At 39.4% G+C, this 27990-nt stretch overlaps 2 protein-coding genes and 1 long non-coding RNA gene across 8 annotated transcripts in view; all 3 read left to right on the top strand.

The window, feature by feature from the left end:
- Positions 1-4415, top strand: part of CEP78 (centrosomal protein 78) — a 31370-nt gene extending 26955 nt beyond the window's left edge. For all 6 annotated transcript variants that reach the window (XM_040579757.1, XM_040579760.1, XM_040579755.1 and 3 more), the window contains exons 14-16: positions 162-328; positions 1925-2078; positions 3567-4415. In XM_040579757.1, coding sequence (XP_040435691.1) covers positions 162-328; positions 1925-2078; positions 3567-4091 — 846 coding nt within the window. In that variant the 3' untranslated portion in view covers positions 4092-4415. The remainder of the gene's footprint in view (positions 1-161; positions 329-1924; positions 2079-3566) is intronic.
- Positions 4416-6376: 1961 nt separating this feature from the next.
- LOC121081227 lies at positions 6377-8071 on the top strand. The gene is made up of 2 exons (XR_005825610.1): positions 6377-7103; positions 7585-8071. It is a non-coding gene; the product is annotated as an uncharacterized LOC121081227 (long non-coding RNA).
- A 3184-nt stretch (positions 8072-11255) lies between these two features.
- On the top strand, positions 11256-27585 carry PSAT1 (phosphoserine aminotransferase 1). The gene is made up of 9 exons (XM_040578906.1): positions 11256-11366; positions 13568-13628; positions 14721-14790; positions 15868-16073; positions 17696-17868; positions 18907-19076; positions 22562-22690; positions 25178-25315; positions 25917-27585. The coding sequence occupies exons 1-9, from the start codon at positions 11307-11309 to the stop codon at positions 26020-26022; spliced, it is 1113 nt and encodes a 370-aa protein (XP_040434840.1). The 5' UTR covers positions 11256-11306; the 3' UTR covers positions 26023-27585.
- The last annotated feature ends 405 nt before the right edge of the window (positions 27586-27990 follow it).

Here is a 27990-nt window from a genome sequence, read left to right as displayed (position 1 = left end):
GCTTCAGGAAACTATCAGTTGTATCAGTTACTTTGGGTATTTCTCTTTGTGATACTGCTTTATAAGCTTGCAAGATGGTGGTGGGTATTTTGTGGTTTTTTTTTTAAATGACAGTGATAGAAATTACTTTACTTTTTTTCCTTTTCCCCCCACTGCCATAGCTGGAAATTGAAAATGCACGATTAAGGAATCTAAATACCTCCCTATCTGAGGTTCTCCATGCGCAGTCAGTAACCAACATGATTTTGGAAGATGAAGGTGTTCTAGGCAGCATTGAGAACTCTTTCCAAAAGTTTCATGCTTTTTTAGACCTCCTTAAAGATGCTGGGTAGGTTGTCACTTTACTTAAATCTTACTGTTTCTGCTGAGATTTCTTTCCAGAATTACCCTCCCAATGAAGTATGCTGCACCTTCTCCCCCTCCAGATCTCTAGGACTATACTTGCAAAGAGCAATGGAAGAAAAATTAACTATGTACCTACTGTTCTTTTACTGTTTTCTCAGTGGGAAAAACATTATCAAAGCACTGTCCAGCTGAATTCATATATCTGTCCTTGGGAAAGGCTGTCAAGAAGCCTGTTCTGAAAGAAAAGAAAGCTTTTATTAAAGCATGTTTCTTAGTCTTTTTTGGATCATCTTAGCTCTTAGCATTCCCTTGATATGAAAGGCTTGAAATACAGTTGAACTGGCTTCAGAAAGTGTCCTGTTGCCTTGAGCCCCCTTTTACTAATTGAAGTACAGAAATCTAGATATATGAATTTGACCTGTATATTTAAATTCTGGATTATTTAGTATTACTTGAAATATTTGAGAGAGTATTATTAATGTTTGTCTTAAGACTCTACCACTGTATCTGTAGTTTCTCAGAAGATGGTTCATCCTTCCCGCTTGTTAAAGGATTTCAGTCTCAGTCCTCAAACCTGTTTTGTAAAGTTTTTGTAGCCACACATGGCAATCTTGTCCAGGAGAATAAAGGAAAGATATATTGTATCATATATGTATATATCATATATCATATATGATAGATACATTGTAGTCTACTCTGCGTGTTCAGAGAAGACCACCAAAGATTCTACTTGCCCTCCCCACCTCTTGCTTCCATCCACATCTACATTGTAAACATTATTATGGTTACATGTAATGTAAACTTAATGTAAAGCTCAGCCTGAGCCTATTTTCTAATTTTGTGCCAATCAGTTGGTAGGCCTGCCATTACTTTTAAAAATTAATTTCAAACTTTGGAGGAAGGGAAAAATGCTTTTTTGCTACATTAAATTAAAAAAATATATCAGATGGGCTCTGCGTCTATTTGTGATAATTGGGAGCTGTTCTGAGAGTTACAGAATCCTAATCACAAAGACTGCTGTTCTCAGTAAGTTTCTATATGTAACATGCTATGCTGTCAATTGATGGCTGCAACTTCCTACTTCTTACTAAGGCTTAAAACACCCCAAGTGGTAGGTTTGGCCAACTCGTAAGCTGGCAGGTGAAATAACATGACTGTATTTGTGAAGCATGTAATTGGATTTGGCTGTTAGAGATTATGCTAGTTTGGGAGATGTGCACCAATCTTCTGCTTGAATGATAGTTTCACTCTTTGTTCTGCTTGACAGGGAATCTGCTTGCCAGGATCCTGCTCTGAGATCAGTGCTAACTGGGAGAACTTCATTCTTAGCTTCATAACACTGAGTGAAGCCTGACAGTTATGAATGTGCAGGCTAATTTGTGCAAAGATAGGAAAGTAACTTTAGCTACTTGTTTTCATCTTTATTAAGCTATTTTGGATGCCTCAAAAAATGATGAAAAAAACACATCTTCAAAACTTTACATTCTGTTTCTGCTTCTGATTTTGAATGTTGAGGCTTTTCACAGGGTAAGATATTTCTTTTTGTGTGTGTCATTTTCTATTAAACTTTATTCTACAGACTTGGACAACTTGCAGTATTAGCTGGGATAGACCAGTCAGATTTTGGTCTTTTGGGGCACCCACAAATGAATTCTACTCTCAGTAAGCCTGCTAACGTGCTAAAGGAGAAGTCTTTTGAAGAAGACAGACAGGAGCATACCCAGAATAGCAAAGTAAGTCTATAGAGAGAGTGCTAGTGGCAATGTACATGATGCTATTTAATGTACTTCTCAGCTGTTATGCCCTCTGACTGAAAGTAATGATTACCAAATGATCCATGTAGTTGTTATTACAGTCTTTTGCTGTAGCTGTATTTATACAAATCATAATAATTCAGTCATTAATGTCAATTTTTAAAGTAAATACCATTTGGAACAGAAACCATAGTATTTTGTAATGTACTAAAGAATGTGTTGGTGGTAATTATGCATTTCTTATTCTGAAATATGAAGTTCCAGAGGTGGTATGCACCCATTGAAAATGGAAAATACCATGACTACGTTTGTTAGAAACATTAATGGTGATGTATAGTGGTTTTAAAAACTTAGTCTGATAGTAGGGGGTAGTACAATATGTTGAAAAGCACAAATTTTCTTTTAAGTAATTGCAGTGTATATCTCGAGTCCTGTTAGATTCTACGTGGACTATGCCATGAATTTCAGGGAACTACACATTCGCAATATTAACAATATAATGTTTTACTTTCTACTCTGAAGTCAGTAAATAGAAAACCTGCTGGATTTTTCAAGGGAGATACCAAGTTCCCTTAAAAAAAAAAAAGACGACAACCAGGCGTAAGTTTTTAAAGTGATTAAAAATTAAGATTCTGGTAGCTTACAGCTTTGCCCAAGTTGGATCAAACTGTCATGGTAAGAACCATTCTGCATTCCAGTAGGTTTCTTATACCAAATGTCTTCTCCATTAAGTATTCCAAATTCCTCAAGAACACCATGACCATCTAAAACATGATGGTAAAAGGTGTTGGGGTTTTTTAATGGTGTGGAAAGCAATTTCCAGTTTTGCAGTTTGAATCTGCTAAAAGTTATTTGAAGAAATAGAGCAATTCTGATCATAGGTTCTTTGACATTTTTTTGTAGTTTGGCTTGCCACAGTGTTTTCAGCTGATTGACTTTTCTGCACTGTGACATTAACTTGTTCGTGCAGGTCATTTGAGTCATTGTTTTTCTAATTCAGCTACATTTAGAAGCCAGAGTTTGAAGTGTGTTTTAAGTATACAAGACAAAAGATGACTACAAAAAGCTTCAACTAACACACTGCTCTCATACTTACCTCCTAGTATTGGTTAGTTCAGATTCTTGTAGCAGTTGGATATTGTGGGATAGACTATTGGGACCGCTGTGAACTGTGAGCAAACATAATGAATTGCAGGTATTTCAGAATGATAGACATGATTAGACTTTTGCTGCTTCAGTGTAACAGACATATTTTTGTAGTATAAAGTTCAAGCTAGATGTGAAACTGTAGTATGCCTACTCTGTGTCATTATCACTGTAGCAATCTTCTTCTGAAACTTGCTTGCTTTGAAAGGTAATAAAGGTTGCGTATTTATTTTGCTGTTCAGATTTAGTATATGGCAGTTGCAATACTGGTTTTTTTTTCTCCAGTCACATCGGTATCTTCATTGGAATCTCTTATTTCAGAACAGAGCTGGGGACATCCAAGGTTCTCTTCCTGGTACATTTCAATCCGGGATCGTTGTGAATAATGCCTTCTCTGGTCGTAGAGAAATACAGGAACTTCAGACTGCCGGGCAGCAGTACCAGCCAAGCTCATGGAAGGAAAACGAAGCTCAAACATTTACCCAAAATAAAGAAGATAAGCCTCGAAATAGTACTTCTACATTCTCTGAGAAGAGAGTCAAACAACTTGAACAAGCAAAAGGGCATCACTCAGCAAGACAATTGGTTACCAGTCTGCATTCAGTTTCTGATTCAAGTGTACATATTAGAAGTAATGGTAGCAGAGTACCCAGTGGTGCTTCTAGTGAAAAAGACAAAAGTTGTTCCTCAAAGAAATACATCCCTAGAGGAAATGAAATGGTGATTCCAAATGATGGAGCAAGAGGAGACCAAAATAGACAGCAGGCAGTAAACCGCTCTGGAACTGATACTGTAGGATCTGGCTCTGAAATACAAGAAAGTATCCAAAGTGTTACCAGCATTTGAAATGGTTCCAGAATGTTTGGTCTGTTCTTTACACTTGCCAGATTAAAAATAAATTTTGGATACCTCAGTATAGTTTGTGAAGTTTTTGTAAAGTAATGTAGACTTTGTAACCTTTGTAATCATTGCATGCTCTTCAGTATTCCTTTTTCATTTTTGCATCACTTGTCACTAGATTTTTGTATTTGGAGAAGTGATGCACTGGTAGAATGGTACCCGTCAGTTTGTACTACATACAAAAGGTTTCTGGTGTATGGGTTTCATTATGTGTCACAGATCTCATTATAGTGTAAACAGTTTTGAGCTAATAAAATGAATTTGAGCACAGTTTTTTTCCCCAGTATTTATTTCCAGTGGATTGCAATGGAAGTGTAAAAATTTGTTTTAGAGCAAACAAATTCATGCCTAACAGCATGTGGGTATGACATTCCCAAGGGTAGTGGAAGTTACAGATTCAAAACAGCCCAGAAACATCTCTACAAGAAATACCTAAATGCAGACATTCTTCCTTATTGCTGTGACTGCAGATCATAGAATCGTGTTGGAAGGGTCCTCTAGAGGATGCCTAGTCCAACTAAGTACATTGCTTTCAGGACCTGGAGAAATGTAAGAATACAAAACTAGAAGAATATAATTGTTTTGCACAGGCAACTGATTTGCAGCTTCTGAACTATAGCACACAGTAACAGATTTTGGTGTGGCTTGTGTGGCATGGAAAATCATTTTGCTTTGCACCAGGAATAATAAGATACATTTCAGTATGGCCCTGAAAAATAAAGTAGTATTTATTTGTACAGTTGCCTGAGGGCCATGAGAAGGCAATCAGTCAAGAGCTTAATACAGTAATTGTTTCCTTCACTATTATTTTGTATGTAAATGGGAGTTCTGTAGAATATAAGTTACTAGGAAGGGATGCAGAGATGAGGAAGATGCTAAACATTTAAGCAAGCTTTAGGAAAAGTGTTTTTAAGCAACATAAAATTTGCATTTGGAAGAATGAAACAATGTAGGCTGTTTTAGTTCAGGGTTTAAGTCTTGGTCATTTGGTTCAACAATGGGAGTGAATTTTGCTTTTGAATGAGCCATTCAATTTTATTTCCTTAAAATAACTTATTTTTATGACTTTTTCACATGCGAACTCTGTGAGATTGGATAAGTAGAATCTGACATGCAGTGCTCATCTTCATGAGAAAGTTCAAATGCTGAAAAGTCAGCACATTGTGCAGTGGTCATGAAAAGCTGACTTTTTAAAAAACTGATCAAATTTAAGTATTTTGCCTTTATTTCACTTTTTATGAGAGGTGCCTGAGGACTGGAGGAAAGGCAGTGTCACTTCAGTCTTTGAAAAGGGCAAGAAGGAGGACTCGGGGAAACTACAGGCCAGTCAGCCTCTCCTCCATCCCTGGCAAGGTGATGGAACTGCTCATGCTGGAGGTCACCTCAAAGCATGGAAAAGATTAATTGGGTGTAATCAACATGGATTGACCAAGGGGAAGTCACGCCTGACCAACCTGCTAGCCTTCTGTGCTGGAACGCCTGGCCGGGTGGGTGCGGGGAGAGCAGCGGGTGCTGTCTGCCCTGCCCCCAGCAAGGCTCTTGCCCCGGTCTCCCACAGCCGCCCCAGGGGAGCGCAGGCCGGGTGGGCTGGGCGGTGGGCAGGGAGGTGGGCTGAGACCTGGCTGATGGCAGAGCCCAGAGGGCTGTGACCAGCGGCGCAGCCCAGCTGGGGGCCCGCAGCCAGCGCTGTGCCCCGGGGCTCAGCACCGGGTCCCGTCCTGCTCAGCCCACCCACCGGCGCCCCGGGCGAAGGGGCAGAGCGTGCCCGCGGCCAGTTTGCTGGTGGTGCAGCGCTGGGAGGGCGGCTGATACCCCGGAGGCTGCGCTGCCGTTCAGCGGGGCCCGGGCAGGCTGGGCAGGGGGGCGGGGGGGGGCGTCATGAAGCTCGGCAAAGGCGGGGGGTAGGGTCCTGCGCCGGGGGGCAGCGACCCCACGCACCAGCACAGGCTGGGGCTGACCTGCTGGCAGGCAGCTCTGCGGGGAAGGACCTGGGAGGCCTGGAGGGCACCGAGTGGCCCGTGGGCCGGCAGTGTGCCCCGGCGGGCAAGAAGGCCGCTGCCAGCGTGGGCTGCATCAGGAGGAGCGTGGCCAGCGGGTGGAGGGGGGTGTCCTGCCCCTCTGCTCTGCCCTGGTGAGGCCGCACCCGGAGTGCTGTGCCCAGCGCTGGGCTCCCCAGTTCAGGAGAGACAGGGAGCGACTGGAGAGGGGCCAGCGGGGGGCTGCCAAGGGGGTGAGGGGGCTGGAGCATCTCCCTCATGAGGGAAGGCTGAGGGAGCTGGGCCTGTGCAGCCTGTTTAGGAAGTTCCATTTGAATACGAGGAAGAACTTGTTTACCTTGGGGGTGACAGAGCCCTGGGACAGGCTGCCCAGAGAGGCTGTGCAGTCTCCTTCTCTGGAGACATTCAAAACCCACCCAGACTTGATTCTGTGCAGCCTGCTCTGAGTGAACCTGCTTTAAGCAGGGGTTGGCCTAGAAGATCTCCAGAGGTCCCCTCTAACCCTGACCATTCTGCGATTCTGTGGTTTACAGTGTTGGCTGAGATTTTGAATGATCATCCCATTTTAACCTGTTTCACATTAACTCTTTTTTTTTTTTTGGCAATGTGTATTTCATTTGCAGAGTGAAGGGGACAGAGTGTGATGGAGCAATGGAAGATATTTTTCATATACGGAATTAGGCAAAATGATTTGGTCTGAACTAGGGGTGAAAAAGTAATGTGTAACTGTGTAGCTTTCTTTTTACTCTTTCATCTATTGTGAGAGTTCTGGAAGACAAGATCTATAGAAATTCCTGACTGCAATTGGTTGACAATTATGAAGAAACTCATGAATCCTCAAATAGAATTTTCTGCTGAGCAAGCAGGATGACATTACCTTAGCTATTGCAATATTGCACAAGTAATTGCACAATGAAAGTACATTATTTATACAGACTTTGTCACTTCAGAATAATAGCAGGTAATATATTAATCTGTGCACTTTCTTAGATATTATCCCAAATATTTGAGGTCTATTGCTTCATCATGCTTCTTTGCTTGTGATTTTGGTTTGTCTGAAGAATTACATGCAGTCGGTTTCTTCACCGTCAAAATGCTTCATGTTCCCTTTTTAAAGCTAATACTCTAAAGCTAATCGCTGTGAAACAGTGGATAAAATTATGAATTCAAAAGTATTCAGATTTGTGATGTTAGGGATTATGAATCTGTTATTTCTTCCTGAAAATACCATAAAGAACCTAAAACAGTTTATGTATTGTATGCATATAAGGAGGTGGCATAAATACCTTTTGTGTTAAATACTATTAGTATTTGCTTTAAAAACATCAATTATGTCAAACATTATCATTTAAAGCAAAATTGACCAGGCAGTATGTAACTTAGGTGGGCATATTTTTTTCATTGGGATTAGTACTTAATAAGTTTTTCTTTTTTTAAATCAGAAACATGAAGGATTCTTCCTCTCATCGCTGGTGCTGTTGTGTATCACGGTGAGAATCTGGAGTACGCATGTTATACATAGTTGGACAATGGATCTGAAGTCAATAGAGATAATGGATGTGAGTTACCTGGGAAGAAGAATTTTTAAGGCTCTCATGAGTATTTCAGAAGTTTCAAGAGATTTCTAATGATTTAAAAATAATTTTCAAAAAATATTATCGATGTATAAAGAAAACATATGTTGCACATATAGATATAAGAATAATGTATATTAATGAAAATGTTCTAAAAAATTGTGTGTATATATACACATATATACAATTCAAATGATTATGCAACCATTTTACCCAGAGTTTGGATAGAAACTGTTTCAACCCCTTGCTATTAGTTAATGTTTTACGTATTTGTCTATGTTCTTGTTTGACATAAAAGCCTGAAATCAATAGGCCAGGTATTTGCTAGAGAACATGTTACTGTTTACTTACAAAATGTAAGCATTTTTTTTCTCTTCATCTGGTCTTCCAAAAGGTGTACTTTTCACATTTCCTAATTAAGTATTTGTAGCCAAATCTCTGAAAAACAAAAAAACCCAAGAGCTACCTGCATCTTGTTTTTTAAGTCCCATCAAAATTTACTAGTCTCACTAGTTTGGTGGACCAGACGTCCCAGCTGCCTCCTGAAACAGCTGCCAAGTTGCTATGCATTATTTGTCTTTTAAAAATAATGTCAGATTGTCTGTTGTTGTACCAGACAGAGAACTCATGTGCATGTGCTCTCCTTGTGTGAGCTGATTCTTTTCCAGCAGTAGCTGATGAAGGTTTTTCTGTCCAGCATAGCATGAAATCATGATGAACCCAATAAAAGTTCACTGAAAACTGAAACTTTATTTAAATATTACACTCTTTCTGTTTTTTTTTTTTATTTTGTTCTGTTTTTCCAGTTATGCTTCATAGTAAATACTGCTCTCTCTGCTTTTGTGTTAATTATGCAAATTCACCTTCATCTGCAGGGATTTGTGGCACTTGAAGGGTCAGATTTTCTGTCAAATGCTAGAAGCCAGAAGCATTCCTGGAAGTCATGGTTTTGAAAGCTTCCCTTTTATATTGTGTGACTATGCATATTGAGTATGGATTTTGAGGTAATAAAAATATTAAATCATAATTGCTGGTAGCAAAATATTAAAATAGGAGAAATCTCAATTTAATAGAAATAAAACTCTGATGTGACCTTTACTATTCCTCTTCATTCTCTCCAACTGCAAAAACATAATTATCCCTTCCATGTAGCAGAAATGGACTATTCTGTGTTGAGAAAACTTTCTGGTTTATACATCCCTATCAATTTTTACTCACCATCAATGCACAATATGAAATTAATTTTCTAAAGATCTGGGTGGCAAGGCTTCCAGTACAGTTGTCCTCTGATCTCATGGAAGCTGCTATTTTTGACCCCTCTAGTCAGGATGGGACTTCCCTGAACTGAAAAACTACAATAGCTGATATTTGCTTCCTGTGCTCTGAGCCTATACCAGCACCAGCTTGCCGAGTTTCTATTTTTGTGTTCTAGCTCTTTGTGCCAGACGTTTGAATTACACTTTTAATTCCGAAGTTTTAATTTACCTTGCGCTTTGTGCCATGCAGCTAGCATTCAAGACTGATCCTGCTCAAATGCTGAAGCACTTCCTGTAGTAGTGGCCAGGCTTCCCGACCCGAATCGCCCACCTAACCTATTTCTGACTGCTTCCACTTTTCCCCTAGGATACCTTTTCCCAAACAGGTTGGAGTTTGAAGTTGCCTCTCCAGGCAGAAGTAGATAGTCTGGGTTTAAGATCGGGAAAAGCCCATACAAGGAGCTCCTATCAGCTAAGCCTGTTTCTATTCAAGACACTAGTAAACATAATTATATTGTAGTCGCATCTACATTGTTACTGAGCAGTTCAGCATAGGCTTCTATTTAATTAGAACTAATTTTAATAATTAGAAGTAATGTAGTTGTTCTGGCTGTTGCAGCCTGAGACATACTTTAGAAATACCTTGGTATTTTGAAGAGGATGTACCCAGCCTGTAATGTCTGTGAGGTCTGCTATTATCTCTGTAGAACTGAGGAGGGTTCTGGTATCTGAAAGTGAGTTTGACAGTTTTTTCTTAAGCTATAGCTATTATTGAAATGAAGGTTATCTTTGCTCTAAAACCACTGTCTCTGTTGACAATCTTTTAAACAAAATAACTACTGTTTGCTAAATACCACATCAAGCTGTAATCTGTAAATTCTTACTATTTTATCAAGTAGTCAGTATGTCTTCAGTGAAATAATTTGTAATGAAAAATGGCCTTTGGCAGAAATCTCAGTATTCACAAAATTATGAGTATCAACGCTTACTTTTCTGGAGGGAAAAAAAAAGTAATTTGGTATACAGGTAATTAATTTTGATGATTAACACGGTGAACATGCACAGGACTAAAGTAGACCCAGCATTATGGGCAAAACTGGGCAGGCTAAGGTGTTCAAGAGCTGTGCTTTATGCAGCTCCATATAAGCATCATGAATCTCATGCAAGATACTAGAAAATCATGGGACTCAGTAAAGCCCATCTGTTTTCAATCATACCCTACTGGCTTGTTTTGTCAGAACTGATGTACTGCTACTGCTTTCAAAATGATGTCTGAAAACTGGCTGTACAGCACTATGTTTCTCACTAAAACAATTAGAAGAAATTGGATGAGCTAAGGTCTCTCCTTCAGTTACAAGACTTAAATTGAAATGCAGACTCTGTTTTCAATGAATTTACACCAAGGTATCTCTGGAAAGAATAGGTTAACACTCAGGGATATCAGCCCAGGATCTGGCAGGCCTCAAGGCAAGTCCCAGCCCTGCTATCGCTCCCTGAAATTAAGTTTCACACCTCTCTTGATTTCATTCCCTTTCTGTGAAATCCAAACGACAATTTGCAGTCACTGGGCTGCTAGGGCAAACAGTGCACAGCAACGCAGTCGTTCTTGCGTTAGGGAAGGTGGGTATCCTGCTCCTCGAGGAACAAATTCACACAGAATTTGGGTACTGTGAAACCACCTCTTTCAAGTGAACTATCACCTGAAATGCATTGTAACTGTGGATTGCTGTTTTTCGTTTCTCACGCATGCATACAAATCGCTTTTGGAGCCAGTGTCCCAGCTCTGCAGCAGCAACGTGAAGCTGCCGCAGGACACGGGTGCGTTACCGCCTGCCTGCGGCCCTGCGCGCAGTGACGGCTGGGCGAGCTTTGCCGAGGCTTTCCAAAGGCAGGGCACCTTTCAACCCCTGCCACCCCTCTCGGTCCTCCCCCGTAACCCACTTTAGGTTTCTTCGGCTGACACAGGCCGCCAGCCCGCCCCGGGGCCGGGACCGAACTCCCCCGTTCGCCAAGGGGACGCTCCCTGAGGAGGCGGCAGCGCGGCGGGGGCGGGGCTGCCTCGCGCGTGGCGAGCCCCTCGCGGCGCCCCGCGTGCCTCGCCCAACGCCGCCGCCAGCCTGATCACGCTGTTTCCTCGTGGCCGCACTGCCAATAGGCGGCTGGGGCGCTGCCGCGGGGGGCCAATGGGCGGGCCGGAAAGGCTACCGCCCCGCCTCCTGGGTGTGTGTGACAGGAGCCAATCGGCGGCCCGGCGGCGGGGGGTTTATATCGGCGGGGGCTGGCGGCTGGCGGCTGAGCTGGGCAGCGGCGGCAGCGGAGCGGAGCGGAGCGGGCATGGAGTGCGGGCGGCAGGTGGCGAACTTCGGGGCCGGGCCGGCGAAGCTGCCGCGCTCCGTGAGTAGGGGCCGGGGGCCCTTCCCGGCGCGGGCTAGGGCATCGCGGAGGGCTGGGGTGTGGGTGTCCGCGCTCTGCCGGCGCTGCAGGGGGCAGCCGTGGCTTTGCCCGCACGCTGCGGGGGGCCCCTCGCTTCCCGGGGGCTTCCGCGGGCGCGGAGCGAGGGCTGCGGAGACTCTGGTGAATAGTAATAAAAAGGGTTAGCCGCGTAACAACGAGACCTCGTTTCTTCTCCCTCTCGCCACCCAAGTAAACGCCCTGCTAAGTTCAGCGTTTTGGAAACGCGCCGTAATGTGGCTTTAGGAAGGCTCTCCTGGTTTTTTTCTGAATCCGATCGTTCACCAAGGGGTATTATCAGTTTTGAGGTGGGAAGTAACTCCTCGGGTGCACAGAGGCAATCGTGTTGCGTGTATTGTTTGTCAGCTGATAAATAACATGGTAATTCCATGAGAAGTCTTTATTTAAGAAATGACAATGAGTATAGTGTAGACTCAACCTTTTGGAAAGTTGCATCAGCAGCCAGTGATTATCCAGTTACATATGGAGAGGGGGCGGTTTCTGCCAAATTGTGCGCATCTGACTTCCAACTTCAGAGTTGTTTATTGTGGAAGTTTTTTATTCTTTTCTTAGTTTCCTTCATAGTTTCTTTCATTGTTTTATGTATTATTTATTTAACAGTTTTCTTGGGGCAAACAAATTTGCTGTAGAGCAGCTTCTCGTCCTCCCCCCGGCCCAAATGGAAATGCCCTGTGCAGATTATGATGCAAAGAAATTTGTTGTTCTGTCATGAGCCCTTGGTTCTTAAAGGGACTTTTAATAGAACTGCTGCAGAATCCAACTCTGTAATGGACAGTACTGAAAACTGGCGTTAGGGTTTGAGGTGAGCATAGCTGAACTCCGTATTATTAATTTGTTTTCCCCTCTTGAAAATGCAGTACTTTTATATGGACTACTGTGTCACCTCAATTGTTCCACTTTGTGGGCTGATACCATGTATGAAGCGCGTAGACTCATTGAAGCAAGAAGGTAGACAAAGCTCTTCATGGCTATTACAAGGCATATGATAAATGGCTATTGTAAGGCATGTGCAGATTGTCAGATAAAGAATGTTCCTAACAGAATTGGATTTTACCAAGCACTTTTTAATAGTCTGTGTGCTCCCCTTGACCTTTCCACCCCCTCCTCTGGCATTGATAAATTTGCATGTGAAGCACGGTGGTTAAAATTTAGAAATCTCTCAACATCAAAAGCAGGAGTTGTTTCTGGTTGACTTCTGCTGTTACAGGTGACAAGGCCATGTGGATACCTTGTCAGCAAGGTAGACTTCTTGCTCCTGTAGCTGTCCTGAGTGTGTGGTTTCTTGCCATCTCCCTGGGATGCAAGCATGCAGTGTTTGTTTTGGTGCTTTTTCTGCTGGGGCTCCCTCCTGTACTTCCCTTAGGACAAATTAAGAATGTTGTATCAAGCAAGAATTTACTGAAATCAGAAGCTGCAGATCCAACGGTTAGAGTCTAAGTCCACTTCGCTGATATTTGAGAGGTATGGGAGAAGAAAGAAAAATAGAAGGTTGAAGCGGCAGATTACCTGGCTAGGGCTCCCAGGAGTGACCTGCATTTTTTGGTTGTCTCAAAATGTTGCTTCATTTCTTTCTTAACTTTCAATAACTTCTCTAGGCTCATCTTCAAAAAGTGTGGGACTTAATTCTGTAAAACCAGGCCTTGTCTTGTTGGGTCAGTTTGAGGTATCACATTCCCCAAGATGACTTTTCTTTGTTTTCCTCAGTACCTTGGTTGTCTTATTCGCACAAGTCAAGCAAAAGAACATAGGGCGGAGGGCTGGAGGTGAATATTTAAGATACTTGATTAGAAAGAGTACATATACAAATATTGTGTTCTGTAAAAGGTTGGGAGTTCCATACAACTCCTAGAAATCATTCTGAAATGTGGAAATATAACTCTTGAAATAATAATTTAAAACACAGTTTTCACAACAAGCATATGATTTAATTGTGCGATATTGTGGAAAGCCCTCAGCTACTAGAGACAATGAAATTATACTGCTGAATATACTTCTGGTAATTTCACTTGACAAATGTCATGTTACTGCAATACGATAGAGCAGCTGGCATATGCATGATGCATCAGTGACTCCAGATAGTGGGAAACTCCCTTAATTTCTTTTTGGATTTTTTCTTTTGTTAGGTATTATTAGAAGCACAGAAGGAATTGGTGGACTACAAAGGGCTTGGTATAAGTGTTCTCGGTAAGACTTTAAAAATTCTGTATTTTTCAGAATGTAGATGTTTAACCAAATTGTAATAAGGGTTTTTGATCTTGGTATTTCAGCTCCTTTTCTAATACCTTATTCTGGTAACATGTATGTCCAGAGAATGCTTTTTCATACTGTTTTTCCACCATTTATCAGGAGACTGTAAAATGATACATAGCCAGATATTTAGTGATCTAAAACAAAGGACTGGACAGAAAAGATAACTAATATGTAAAACATCAGTACTTTTGAATCTTGGGGCAGGAATGTATATGTATATAGAGCCAATACAGGAAAAAATATTTTATGTATGCCTGTAAAATACTATATATGTATACACCACTATATGTGTATATGTGTGTACATAGATACCATATAGAATATCTTGTATGCTGTGTGACAAAACATTTCAGATGTATTGGATGTATAGCATCCTTCCTGTTAGGAAGGCCATGCTGTCCTATTGTAAGGAGGAAAGTGCCTTCTGTGCTATGTGAGTAGCTGACTGGCTTTTCAGCCCCAGTTGCACAAAATTTTCATGCAAGAAGATAGTCAGCATTTTACTAGTCCTGTGAAGCTTTGGTTGCTGAATTCTCTGCAGGATTGGGTTTCACGTTTAAATTGTACGCTCTTACAGATGAAAGAAAGTGTGGAGGCTTAATAAAAGGAATTAAGTGACCTTAATGTTTAATTAGGATTACTTCCTAAAAGTAAGAGAATAAAACAACCCCCTGTGCCTTTCTCCATGCTTGCTACAGCATTAGTAGCAGAGAAGGTTCTCAGAGTGAGAAAAACTTATACCTTTCTAGGGAATTTTTTTCATGCAAATGTAGTTGTTCCTGGGGGTGGTAAGGTCATGTGGATGCTGAATGTGAATGGACTGGATTTGACTGAACTGGAGGTATAAGTCTTGTGTGGGTATTTAGGAGGGCTAAGCAAAAATAAATAGGAGTTGGGACTGGGAATGGGAGCCTTCAGGCATTTTGGGTCTGTGGTATAGAATGGTTAAAACTTAACACAATTTTAAATTGCATTGATGTATTATAATTTTGTTTCTTGTTATTTCGTTTTTCCTATCCACCAAAGAAATGAGCCATCGAACTTCAGAGTTCATGAAAATTCTAAATACAGCTGAAAGTCTTATGCGAGAATTGCTGTAAGTGAATTATTCCTCATTTTTATTTTATGCTTGTGCTAGTTGCACCAATAATGATTAATATTGGGACCTTTCATTGAAAACACCAAAACAGGTGCTTGGGTTTGTTTTTTTTTTAAGATGCTGTGTCTGAGTGGAGAGGACCTTGGTTTTCTGTTTGATGCTGCTTTATTTGAATGTAACAAAGGGTTTTTACGTTTTTATTAGGTTAAGATGTTTTTTATGTGTCTACTAAACACTGACTGGTTGACTTTTCTGAAATTTTAATTTTTGTCACTCATGGAATTCACAAAGGGCATCAACTTCAAGAAATAAGTAGAAACAACTCATTTCTCTAATGGTATAGAGGTGATCTATGCATTACTCAACAGTTTGATTTTACTAACATAAGCTCTGTGGATGTGTTTTAGAATCACTGATCAGGAGCCCTTTTCCTATTTGTAGTGTGACTAATATTTAAAAGTTTGAAATAAATATACTGTGTATTAGAATTAATGTTCTCGTAGTAGTAGATGTTGGTCATGTCATATAAAAGCTTGACTCTCAGTCACAGCCAGAATTATGGACAGAGTTTTAATAAATAATTTGAACAAGTTATTTTTGTGACAGTGTGAACAACTTAAGGCACTTGCTCTGCATGTACAATTTACAGTTGCACTTTCGAATTGAAGGGTCTCAAAGCTGAATTCTGCTGTGAGCACTTCAGTTTGAAGTTCTTAGTCTGACAGAAAAGCTGTGAAACTAGCAATAAAATTAAAAGTGAGCAGTAATTCTGTAGAAATATCTTTCAGGCTTGTGTGTGCTATGATAGTAGAGCTTCTCAGTGAATTTGTTTAATGCTATCCAAGGGGAGGCATTTGTTTTCAGCAAATAATTGTTAGTAGAATGTATAGCATTATTCTTAAGTTTTTACATGGGACCAGTGCTGAGGTAAGTTAGTGGGATTTGGTCTAACCTCTTGGCAGAGTCTTCTAAAATGACAGTGTTATTTCTCAGTTACCATTAAATGCATAGTATCAAGTTTTATGCATTCTGTGTCTTCTGGGAATAATATAAATGATTATTTCTTGCATGCAGAAATATACCAGAAAACTACAAAGTGATTTTCCTCCAAGGAGGTGGATCTGGTCAGTTTAGTGCAGTCCCACTTAATCTTATTGGCTTGAAGGAGGGAAGGCATGCGGATTATGTGGTTACTGGAGCTTGGTCGGCAAAAGCAGCTAAAGAGGCAGAGAAGTATGCCAAAGTGAATATTGTTCATCCAAAACTAGGAACCTATACAAGTAAGTTGATGATTATATCCATCCATGTTACCGCTTAGCTTTTTGAATGGCTCTGAAAACTAGTCCAACTCAGCTATTGCATTACTGAATGTTAACTACTTACAGAGCTGACTGCCCATCACTCAGAAGATTGCCTGCTACATCTCTCCATGTTCATCATGGGGAGATCTGTTAGATGGCTTAACAGTCTCCACCAGAAAATAATTCTGAAACTAGGGTTAAGCAGATCCCGGAAAATGGTAGAGGAATGGTCTGGGCTGTCCATTTCTTTTTATCTTCTTTCTTCTTTTTTTTTTTTTTTTGTTGTGGTTGAACTGAGTTCTTAAGCTATATGCAGGGATATTTTGAGATATTTCAGTTCCAGGTGCTCTCGAGATTGATCTGACACTTAGAAGCATGTCTGGGAGCTTAACCTTTTTGTTCCAGGAGACTGGAGACCTGCGTTCTGTTACCTACTTTCAAGGGTTCCCAAATACCTATTTTTGCCACCCATGTGTTGTAACAGGCAAGTTGTCTCTGGAATAGAAGAAGCATTTTCAGCTCTTTCTCTTGGACCTACTTACTGGCCATAACGTAATCTAACAACCACAGTGTAGAAGGAAGAAAAAGTTTAACTGTAATTGAGGCATTGGGATTTTTTCTAAGAATCTGTTTCAAGGATATTTGGAGTGTATAATTTGTCACTGGATATACATAAATGATTCTTGGACCATGGACAACTGAGTTTTGGTTTCTGCTCCTGCTAGTCATGCTTACTTTCCTTCCCTCTGGTTCAAATTATAGTATTTGAACGGGGTTTAGAGGCAACAGGAAAGACAGAGTATCCCCATATGAGTTAGTGCCCTAATGATCAGTTAGTATACTGACTTGGAAGATAAGCTCATATCCTCTGAGGCACAGGAAGGAATTGAACCTGCAGCCTACCTGTCTAGGGGAGTGTATTCAGCATTTGGCAGCTGTAGGTAAGGGGAGAGGCAGTAAATAATGGTGGAGAAAACAGCAGCACTTTTTCCCCCTCATGTTTTGGAGAAGAGAAGAAAGGAAGAGCAACCACTGGTTCTATGCAAACCTGTTCTGTGCTGTCAGGGCATGCCTGTATATTGCCGGTTGGCAGAAGAAATCTTGGTTTTGTAAATCTGTGGCAAAGCCTAAATGGGAGGGAGGGAGGTAACGCTGTGTTCACCTTGGGCAAGACTGAAATACTTCTGGGGATGCATAGAAGCACAGCTTTAGAGAACTTTGCCAGTGAGAGTTTGAATGCCACAGTAGTTCCAAAAGCACCAAGAGGATTCTTAGTTAGACCCAGTGCCTGAATTCCTCTGAAATGCCAGTTTGGACCCCTGGGGCAGTAGTTTGGGATTACAAACCTGGTGAAAATCCCTTGAGGAATAAGGGCTGACAACCAGGAGGATGTTTGCAAGCTTAATGATGGCTCACCATAGAATTTTGGGAATGCATTGGTATTTCCCTTGCAGATAAAATATTTTCTGTTAACAATATAATTAATACTTCATACTGAAAAATTGTTCTGGGTTTACACTTAAGTCCTGTGTTAAAGTAAAATTACACACCAGGAAGATTACTTGTCTCCAGTGACCTTTGTTTTTTTTATTTTGTCTCAGACATTCCTGACCCAAGCACTTGGAATCTTAATCCAGATGCATCTTATGTCTATTACTGTGCTAATGAGACTGTTCATGGTGTGGAGTTTGACTTTGTACCTGATGTCAAAGGAGCAGTCTTGGTTTGTGATATGTCATCAAATTTCCTCTCCAGACCTGTGGATGTTTCCAAGGTACAGTATTGGACACAGTGGCTGCACAAAATATTTTCAAACTTCAATGCATATAATTAGCCACTTAGAAATGTCTGGATGGCCAGAGATGCTGAACAGTGAAATTAAGGAAATAATATTTTTTTATTTGGATAGCTGATGATGGACACAAATGGAAATTTGAAGTTTGAGATTTGTGGTGTCCTTTTTTCAGTAAAAACATACTGAACCATGTTGAAACTGTTAATAGCTGTCCAAGATTATTTGTTGACTCTGTGGTCTTAGCTGATGCTGTAGCTGAGCGAGATATATTCTGAATCATATTTACTCTGTAGATAGTGTGTATGGCTCTAGCAGGGTACAGTGAATCAGGATTTTTGATCCTGCTTCTTTCATGGAAAAATCTGTAGCCCCTTTCAAGCTGCTAAAGCTTCTTGTGCTTCACAATTACCGTGTCTTTCTTAGGTAATACAGAGGTAGAACATAGTCCTTACATTTGTAAAGTGTGTTAGTGGGAAGTGTTACTGACTCGTGAAGTAGCATGTTTGATCTTTCTTATCTGTGTGTAGCAAAAAGAAGGGGCAATTGTTACTGCATTCATCTTGGCCTTTCTTAATCTGCCTTCTTGAACAGGTTGGTTATATGATACCTGTTCTGAAATACCATATTGGTTGAAAATACTGTGATCTATGTATGAATTTTTTCTTAGTAGGTTTGCTTGGAGTAGTGTAAAATTGGGACAGGCTACCTTGAGAATTTTTTGTAGCTACTAAATGAACATCTAGCAAATTACTGGGAAACTTATTGTGATTATATTCCTCAGTTGAATGAAGATACATGGTTCTAATAATAGACATACAAGGGATAATTATAGCTGTAAGTGCAGTTTGAAATCAGAACTTTTAACTCGTTGACCTACAACTTGCTCATTTTCAACACATTCTCCAAGCTATTGAGCTGAGTTGTATACCTATTGTATAATGATATTGGTGTATGAGTCCATTATAACATCTACTAGCGAATGCATGTAGCAAGTCCTTCTCTCCCTCTTCCTGTTAGTTTGGCGTCATTTTTGCTGGTGCTCAGAAGAATGTTGGTTGTGCTGGAGTTACTGTTGTAATAGTACGTGAGGACTTGCTGGGATTTGCTCTGAAAGAATGCCCTGTAGTACTGGATTACAAAACGCAAGCGACGAATGGCTCTTTGTATAACACTCCACCATGCTACAGGTAACTTGCCCTGCTATTTAGTCTCTTCCTCGGAGAGCTACTGCGCTGCCATCTGCTGCTTTTACCGAGAAAAGTTTCAGAAGTTGAGTATTTATCTTCAAGTCACTGTTGCCTAGTGGGACTCAGCCATAAAGAACATGGGTTTTTTAGAAGTAAATATTGTCTGTCATAATTCCATTGTAGAATTTTCAAGATCCAGTTGTGACTTACACGAACACAACTCAAACTCAGTGGTGATGCTTCTATTGTTGCAAGTAGGTAACTTGTCAGGTAGTCTTGCTTCTTGAGTACTCAGTACAGATGTGATTTAATTTCTTCCTGAGCTTGTTCTCAGAATTTGAACCTCCAGATCCCTATTGATTTTTCTTTGGAAAATAGTAAATATTATTGTTATATTTTATATTATTAAAACTTTTAATTAAAACATTATGTATTTTATTTTTTAGTATATCTTATTCTAGCTACATATTTACTACTGTCAATTTTGAAATGAAACTAGTATTTTTTTAAAGGAATTTTAGTGATTACTTTGCTTTATTCTCTACTACAACTTTGCATAGTTCTTTGACTTGACAACCACAAATAAAATTGATCCGGCTTCATAGTTACTGCTAGCAACCAAGATCATAAAACTGGCATGTACCTGATGATTTTATGTATGCAAGAAACAGAACAGACTACAGCTTGTTCTTTTAACTAGTGAAATGATGCTTTGCTACTGAATATTTAGGTGTTGAGCCAGTAATATCTACTCATTCTTAATCTGGAGCATTTTTATAACAGTGTCCACTAAAATTATTATTTTAAAAAAGATCTTCAAACCAGTTTTTAAAAATTATTTTGCTAATAGTGATTTCTGCTTTTGAAGATAAGATTTCATTTTCATTTGGATAATTTGATAATGCAATCTTATATTCATGTTTAATCTCAGCTCTTACAGCTTTTTTGTACATGCCAGAATTTGCAAAGTTAAGTTGCTTAATGATGTCCAATAGTTATTAAAGGCACTGTATAGCCATGAAGTACAGGGATTCCTACATATAAAACCTACCTTAATACCATTGCTTACTTTAATTTAGTAGAATTTTAACTGATACTAATTGCAACTCTGAATCTGCTGATTCTCACTGTTGGGTGTACTATTGCAATGACATAGAAGCAGTTATCTTAATTTATCAGAAGAACAGTAAATCTTGTGGGTGTATGTTCCAGATTTTACAAGCGGTATGCATACTGTAGAGTATGTAGTGCTGCAGCAACGTAGTCTTTGCTATCAGCCTGTCTGCCCTATTAGCTGTATACACCCAGTGTCCTTAGGGCTGCTGTTAAAACAAGAATTAACCTTACAATGTTTCCAGGTTTTTATCATCTTTCTGAATGTGGCTTTGTAACATGGGCAGTATGTGTGTTTTTCCCAGTAATTGATAAAGCCTCTATTTCATGATCAGTTGTCTTCCTGACTGCCAAGTCATGCATACAGTTTCGGACACTGTGTACTTGCATATGCCAGGTCTTAAATCCAGCCATTCATGTTTTCCAAGTACAAAGCTATTTCCATTTGAAAATCCAAAGTTCTACTTAATCTCAGCACTTGAACACAGTGTTGCTCCTCTGGTTTGAAAAGGAAAATGAATGAAATTCTGTAACTTTATTTTAGCCACTGCAAAGAGCTGCTGAAAAGGAAGTGCTGCTTTATTTGTAACTCGGTATCTGTCAATAACATTAACAGGGTAGTGGAAGATTAAAGGGGCTGAAAATAAAGCTGAACTACCAGACTTTTCTCCTTTCTGATCGCTGTCGTGCCAGATCTCACTTCGTGCTACAGACCTGCATTGGAGTACACTCCAGAATCCAGAATGTAACAAACTGAAATGTTGGCAGGGTGCACGTCTTTTTGGCTTGGTGCTAAAAGCCTATTCCAGTTTTTGTAAAGAACTGGCAAAGCTGCTTAGTTCTTTTTCTTTGCTCTCTTCCTTGCACACTCTAATGGTTTGCTGGCAAACAAGCAGGAAATATTAACTGAATTTGCAGAAGCTACTTCAGCAGGATATTAAATTAAGTCGATGCTAATGGCTTTAACCTCTCAGTGCTACAGAGTTTGACTCTTTGACCGTAATCTGCTTTGCTAAAATTAACAATGAATTTGCTATAAAAATCTCTTTTCCAAGCTCCAGAATGCATTTTGCATTTAAAATTGCTCCAAAAATGTTATTTTGACTGACATGAAAGAAGGATAAAAGACTTCAGCTGGCTGGGTCTTGTGGGTGACTCTGAAGCTGACTTGACTTGTCCAAGAAGTTTCACTCAAAGGAGTGAGGGTAAGAGGGAATGTGGCCTTGTATATTTGGCAAGGGCATAGGCTATCCTTCGCTGAAGTTCTTTACACTGGTGTAGTTGACAGTGTGCTGTCATAAATGTAGCAAGATTGTGCTCTCAAAGCTATAAGGTGCTTTGTATAAAATGGTCTGTAACCTCCCTTATTCTGCAGTGTTCAAAGATTTGATGCTGGCATCCCCTGAGAAATTAGAAGTAGCAAAGTTTAGAACAGCCTTCTGATAGATTTGTGTTAGGGAGACTCATAGGGTAATGTTCTCTGAGCACTCCCTTGGAATCTGTAATGAAGGGATTAATAAAAGTGAACTTATTGAAAATATGCCATAAAAACGTGTGAACAGTTTTGGATTTTTTATGTGAAGTGTTGTAGTCGTGGGAAATGCCTGAACTTGAACAAGCTGAGCTTTGTAGCAAAAGCACAAAGGCAAAAGGCCTCAGGGATTTTTTTATGTTGCACTTAGTAACTAGCATTGAAATACTTGGTCCCAAGCCACACGATGCCAACAGGCTTCCAGATCTCTGCTTAGAACTTGAATGGTAATGAATAATTAAGTGTGATACATCATTATTTGTTTTGCCAGACTTCACTTTTCGTGTGGGCAAAAGGTCTTTTTAGACAGAAATAGGAGTATAGTTTTTATTTAACATTTGTGAAAATGTGATTAGATTTCTGGCTTTATTAATGTACATGCGCTTGAGATGCACCCCTGTATTTTTGCCAGAGCAGCTGCATAGGGTGGATGCTACTAACTTTTGCACTAATTCTGGCTCTTTCTAGGACTCAGCAGGCAGTTGTGTGGTCAATGAAATGGCAGTCCATGCAGTGTGTTCTGGGGATGTCCTTGGGAGCCCTGCAGTGTTGCAGGAAACCTGCAGGACTTGTCCTGTGGTACAAAGGATTACGTTTGGTCCAACAGATTTGTTTAGGTTTTGAATTTTGGGTTACTTCATCTGTGTCCAAAAATCATGGCCTGCTTAGAATTGTCATAATTACTAAAATAGCCTAGATTCTGAGTTGTTAATCATAGGCACCATAAAACCAAACAGAACATTTTGTTGCTGAAACATTTTAACTATTAAATAGGACTGTTATTTCTCTGCTTTTTTTTTTTTTAAATAATCTGACTGAAACATGTTTTTTCCTCTTGCAGTATTTATATCATGGGATTGGTACTGGAATGGATAAAGAATAATGGCGGGGCTGCAGCTATGGATAAACTTAGTTTAATCAAGTCACGAATGATTTATGATATTATAGACAAATCTAATGGATTCTATGTGTAAGTTGCTATACTCTTGCCCTTGGTTTCAATATTTATTGCAGAGCCAAACGTTCGTAATTTAAGGAGTCTGATTGCAGCATATTTTTAAAGTTACCTTTTCAGTATATATACAAGTTGTGAGGGATCCTGCAGGAATTACTTGTGCAAACCATTTACTTGATAACTATCCAAGACTGAGTCTTATTTCAGTAGGAAATTATTTCAAGTTTATATAGATCAGTTGTGAAACGTATTAATAACATATATGTTAAACTTAAAATACAGGAGTCTAGGAGAAGCATATACAAGCCAGGATCTGCATATGTGTTTTTTTTACGCTCACTGAATCTCTTGGGTAAATACAGGCCAAAACAGAGAAAGTGGCTTGTAAGAAATTTTAGAGACCACTTTTGCATTTTATTCTTCCTGCCATCTGTCTTCAGTAGTCAAAGATTCTGCTTTCTCTCTGTCAAGCATAGTGTTCTTATTAGCTAACAGTGCTAAGTTCTGAAACAGGAAAAGCAGACGTAAGCATAGTCAAAATTTAATACATTTTCTTTACATATAGTTTATTTTCTTCAGTTATTTTTGCTGGTTTTCCAAACAGATCTAACCCTCTGATTTTTACATATTAATGCAAGGTGGTTTTGAGCTCACAGGACCCAAAATATGTATACTTAAAAGCTGATGTTGTAATTTGGAATAATTCTAATACTCACCAAGCTCAAACTAGTAATTGACTATGAAACAGCAAAATATTTTCCTTAATCTTCAGTATAAAATCAACAGTTTTAGGAGCCAATTAACTTTCAAGTCAGAGTTTAGATAGGGCAAATTAAATTTGGATTTTAAATTAAAGCTGGCTACAACCTTAATTGGCAGGGATATAGTTTCATCATAATATTTAATGCATTCTGCTTATCCATTTAGTTAACAAGAACAGCTTTGCCTTTATTATTGCCATGATCAGATTGTGATCCTACTCTATGGAAATCCTGAGGGTTTTTTTATAAACCTCAGTAAGCAAATGAAGCCTTGAAAAAAATATTTTGACAAATACAAATTTGTTTCTGGTAGGCTGGTCTCTAAGGTTGTGGGTGGGAAGTGCAATGCAGATGGGATGGCAGGTAGTCAGCTGGGAAGGCAAAGCAAGCTTCATGAACTGAGCTATATGTATCTTACTAAGCAATACTGCTGAGAATAGATTTTATTGTACCTAATGACTACAAGGGAGACTTACATTACAGCTGAGAAGGCAGCTTTAGGTATCGCCTAATCTGTGGCATTCTCCACTGGGTAAGCATTGTGACAAACCATTTAGGAAACGGAGATTTTTCTTCCACAAAGTGCTGTACCATTTTGCAACTTGCTTTCCATAGTCTGTGCACGAACTGAGTTACTTCAGATTGCCTGATAGCAACTGGATCTTCTTAACACTATAGCGTAGCCACAGTTCTGACATGGGAATGCATAGGCATTTGTGAAGTGTTTTCCTAGTTGCATCTGAAGCAGAAAATTTGTATACACAGCTGTTGTGATTAACTTTTCCTCTTCATAATGAAGATATCTATACAAAGGAGGAAATAAAAAAGAATTCTATTAATTTTTGTCAAATAGAATAATAATAGGTATGAAACTTACATGCAATTTGAGAAAACTTATAGATTCTTACATGGATTCATTAGGCATGTCACAGCCTTAGGACAGAAAAAATCAGGAGGCTTCATGATTCATTTAGCTAGAATTACTAAAGAAAAATACTTAAATCTTTTTTTTGTTCCCCATGTTCTTACTCTCACAAAATAATTGAAGAAAAATTTTGTTTTAAATGTGTCTTGAATTCTCTACTTCAGATTAAAGGGATTTTTAAGATATTAAGGAGCTGTGATGTTCTTTGTATGTTGTGGCTATGTATGTGATGCAAGACTTGTTCTAGATACCTCTTCTGTACTTAAGATGTTCATGAAAAATACTGAAGGTAGAAGGTGGACTGAAACCACTGACAGAAGTCACTAATGTCCAGGGAAATTTCCTTATGCTATGTTCTTACACTTCCTTTAGTTCCATTTAGCTGAGTCAAGCTCAGTTCTGGCAGTACTTCTGATGAGTGAAAGTAAGTGTGTCAGTCTTTGAAGATAAAGAGAAGAAACTGCTTAAGACTTAGTCAAAGTTTGCTGTAACCTTACTTACCCTAGGGAATGTAACTGAGACTGTTGTGGGTGGGGTGGTGGTTTTCATTAAGTGTTTTAAATTAGCCTCCTGTGCATTCCCTGGGATCAATTTTAAGTATGTCAGGAACAGCCAATAAGCCTTCCACTTTTTCTGTTTTTATACTCTGTTGAAAAAGGAAGGTTGGTTTCTTTCATTGAAAGTAACGACCTTTTCAATTATGGAGGAATGACTGGTGCTAAACAGATGGAATTATTCACTTTCTGAAGTTGTATATAGTTGAAATGTAAATTTAGCACAAAATGGATTAATCATTACATTCTACAACTTTTCTAGATGTCCAGTTGAGAAAAAGAACCGAAGCAGAATGAATGTCCCTTTCCGTATTGGCAGTATCAAGGGTGATGAAGCACTGGAAAAGAAATTTCTTGAGAAAGCTGTGGAACTTAACATGATATCTCTGAAAGGGCATCGGTAAGTACTTGTCAGATGAATCCCTTTCCTGTGCAGAATGAACTGTTACTACAGTGGTATGGCAGCAGGCTTTATGCATTGACTTGGCCTTTTTCACTCTTAGACTGCTACTCATTGGTTTGGCATCACTTGGGAATAGCAGTCTAGATAGAGACTGTAATCAGAGACTGATGGTGATTCAACTACTGCTTATGTGTGGTGGGGTTCAGAGAACTTTCTGCTTAAGTCTCCTTTCTACTCCAATTTGATACATCTGTCTGTGCAAATACAAAAGATGACTCTTGAGGTCAGGTTCTGTCATTGTATAAAGCCTTTCATTACACAGCTTCTTGACCTGGTTGCAAGAGTTCCTTACCACGTTCACTGGTGCTTGTGGGATTAAAAGCAGCTTTTATGTTGCAGGGCTACAGCATTGGAACTGTAAACAACTAATAGAGTTTCTCTAATGGCAAGCTTGCCTTGAAGAATTAAGTGTTGCTTCTCATTTACATGAAATGTGACTGTTATCCCTTTGGAGTAGGTTTGAGTATCTGTGAATGTTTTATCTCTTTTAGAATATACAAAGTCTTTCTATTTGTTTTCTTCCTTCTCTTCAATTCAGATCTGTGGGAGGAATCCGTGCCTCTTTATATAATGCAGTGACTGTAGAAGACGTTCAGAAGCTTGCAACATTCATGAGAAGCTTCATGCAGATGCATCAGTCATAAATGCTCATGGGTTAAAGCCATGCTGCACATCTGTGGAATAAAAGCTAAAGGGTTTGAAAGTTACTGTGGTACTGAACAGCTGTAGCACACAAGTTATTTTCTTTTAGTTTCTCTAGCTGTTTTAGTTAACTGCGTGGAATTGAGGCCCAATCTTACAATGACTTGGCAGCCTTGGGTTCACTGGAGGTCAGGATCCCCAGGCTGATAAAGATTTGTTCTGAGACTTGCAAAACAGTATTTTCAAAGTGCGGTTAAAACATGAGTAGCACTGTAAGATGCTATGGATCTGAGCCTGTTTCTTGCTTCTAGTCACAGATGACTTCATCACCAATGGATTGTTTTTAGTAAACTTCAGGAGGCAAAATTTGTCATAAGCTTTCTGTAATACTTTACAAATCTGTGACTGCACACTGAAGCTAGAACTGATAGTAGGTGTTCTCTGAGGATATCTAGTTGGTTTATTTGATATATTGCAACAGTATACCCCACCAGTAGTATTTAAGAGTTAATATCTGTGTTCCTAACCTGAGCACCTTGTCTTTAAGACTTCTGCTCCCATGCTTGAAGTACTATCATAAGTTCCATATAGCAGTACCCATTGTCATTCAAGTCTGTGGGACTGGGCCTTTTTTTCATGTAACCATTTATTGGTTCAAAGCTAAGATGAATGAGTCTGTAATTGCATCAATTTAGATGTTGTTTATTTCTCTATGCTTTTTGTATATTAAAATTCTTCAGGTTGTTAATTTTATATTCTTATTCTGGAGTGTGCGTATATGCTTCTGCTAAAAACTTCTTTATAATTTCTTAATCTTGTGCCAAACTGGATTGCTGTATGCCACTGAATGGATCTGTGACTTTCTGTGCTCTGACTTCCTAGACCAAAGTGCAGCAGACTTTTTTTTTTTTTTGTCTGGTGTTTCTTAAATGTTTTCCCTCTAACTATGCCAGTGTGTTCTCTACCCTTTCATTGCTTTAGTTCTGTAGCCTTTTGTATGTGGGGCTTTGCCTGGCTGCAGTGAATACAAGCCTTGACTTCCTTGCTTTCTCCTGACGCTACATCACACTTCTGGTACAACTTTCTCAATTGATCCTTCTGCCTTATTCCAGCCTTTGATGCTCTGGGCTAGAGAAGGAACTGTGGTTATGCAAATACCTTCAGAAGATTTATTATAGTACCCTTAGAGTTATTTTTCTTCCTTAGCTTGGGAATGTACTACCAATGACTGTATATTGACACTAGCCTCTGGTTTTAACTTACCTAGAAGCTATATGCTAGTATCATAGTGTTTAGCATTACTGCAGATGGTTTCAGGCTGTAAGCTCTGGTACGGGACTGTGTTTTTTTTATTATTTTTATGTAACTCCAGTACAGTGGTAACAGATTAATAATGGTAATGATGGACTGTCTGTTTCTTGGTGGAACCTCACAGCAAGTCAGTGCAGTTGTGATAGGGTTGAGTTACATTCCTATTTGAAAAGTTGTCACTTTGACTACTGTTTTGAAATTTTTGTCAGCTCAGTGTAACTCTAATTAAAGAAATTGGTGAAGAAAAAACTTTATCACAGCATGCTGTGAAGTATTGGTGTGTCTGAAGCTTTTGTTTTTGTCACTTTGGAAGGATGAGTCATGCATAATGTGTGTTAGAATTTAAGATTCCAGTATCCTTTTTCCTAAAAAGCAAGCTTCCCTCATTTATGTTTTTTTCTTTCTGAAAATAGCTGTTCCTACAACTAGCATGGAAACAAGAGTATTACTATGAGAATGTTTAGAGAACCCTTTCTTGCCCAGTCAGTCATGAAGATCTAATTCAGGTTCCATATTAAGCTTTCTACCTTTCTAAAATTCTGCTTCCTCTGAATTTGGTGTCCTTATTTTCAACAGTAGTTGTGACTTATCTTTCTAAAAGCTAGTAAACATTTCTATTTATAATATCCTTGCATGCCTCTTAGCAGGCATTCTTTTAT

Source organism: Falco naumanni, chromosome Z, assembly GCF_017639655.2.
Source record: "Falco naumanni isolate bFalNau1 chromosome Z, bFalNau1.pat, whole genome shotgun sequence".
In the NCBI taxonomy this organism is placed as follows: domain Eukaryota; kingdom Metazoa; phylum Chordata; class Aves; order Falconiformes; family Falconidae; genus Falco; species Falco naumanni.
Note: the sequence above shows the minus strand (reverse complement) of the source record. Positions and strands in the feature narration are given on the sequence as shown.

Bases quoted from the DNA above. Each gene is read 5' to 3' on its own strand.
- PSAT1 (XM_040578906.1), top strand. From the start codon at position 11,307: ATGGAGTGCGGGCGGCAGGTGGCGAACTTCGGGGCCGGGCCGGCGAAG. The intron at 14,791-15,867 runs GTAAGTGAATTA...TCTTGCATGCAG, and splicing joins AGTCTTATGCGAGAATTGCT to AAATATACCAGAAAACTACA. The intron at 19,077-22,561 runs GTAACTTGCCCT...TTCCTCTTGCAG, and splicing joins AACACTCCACCATGCTACAG to TATTTATATCATGGGATTGG.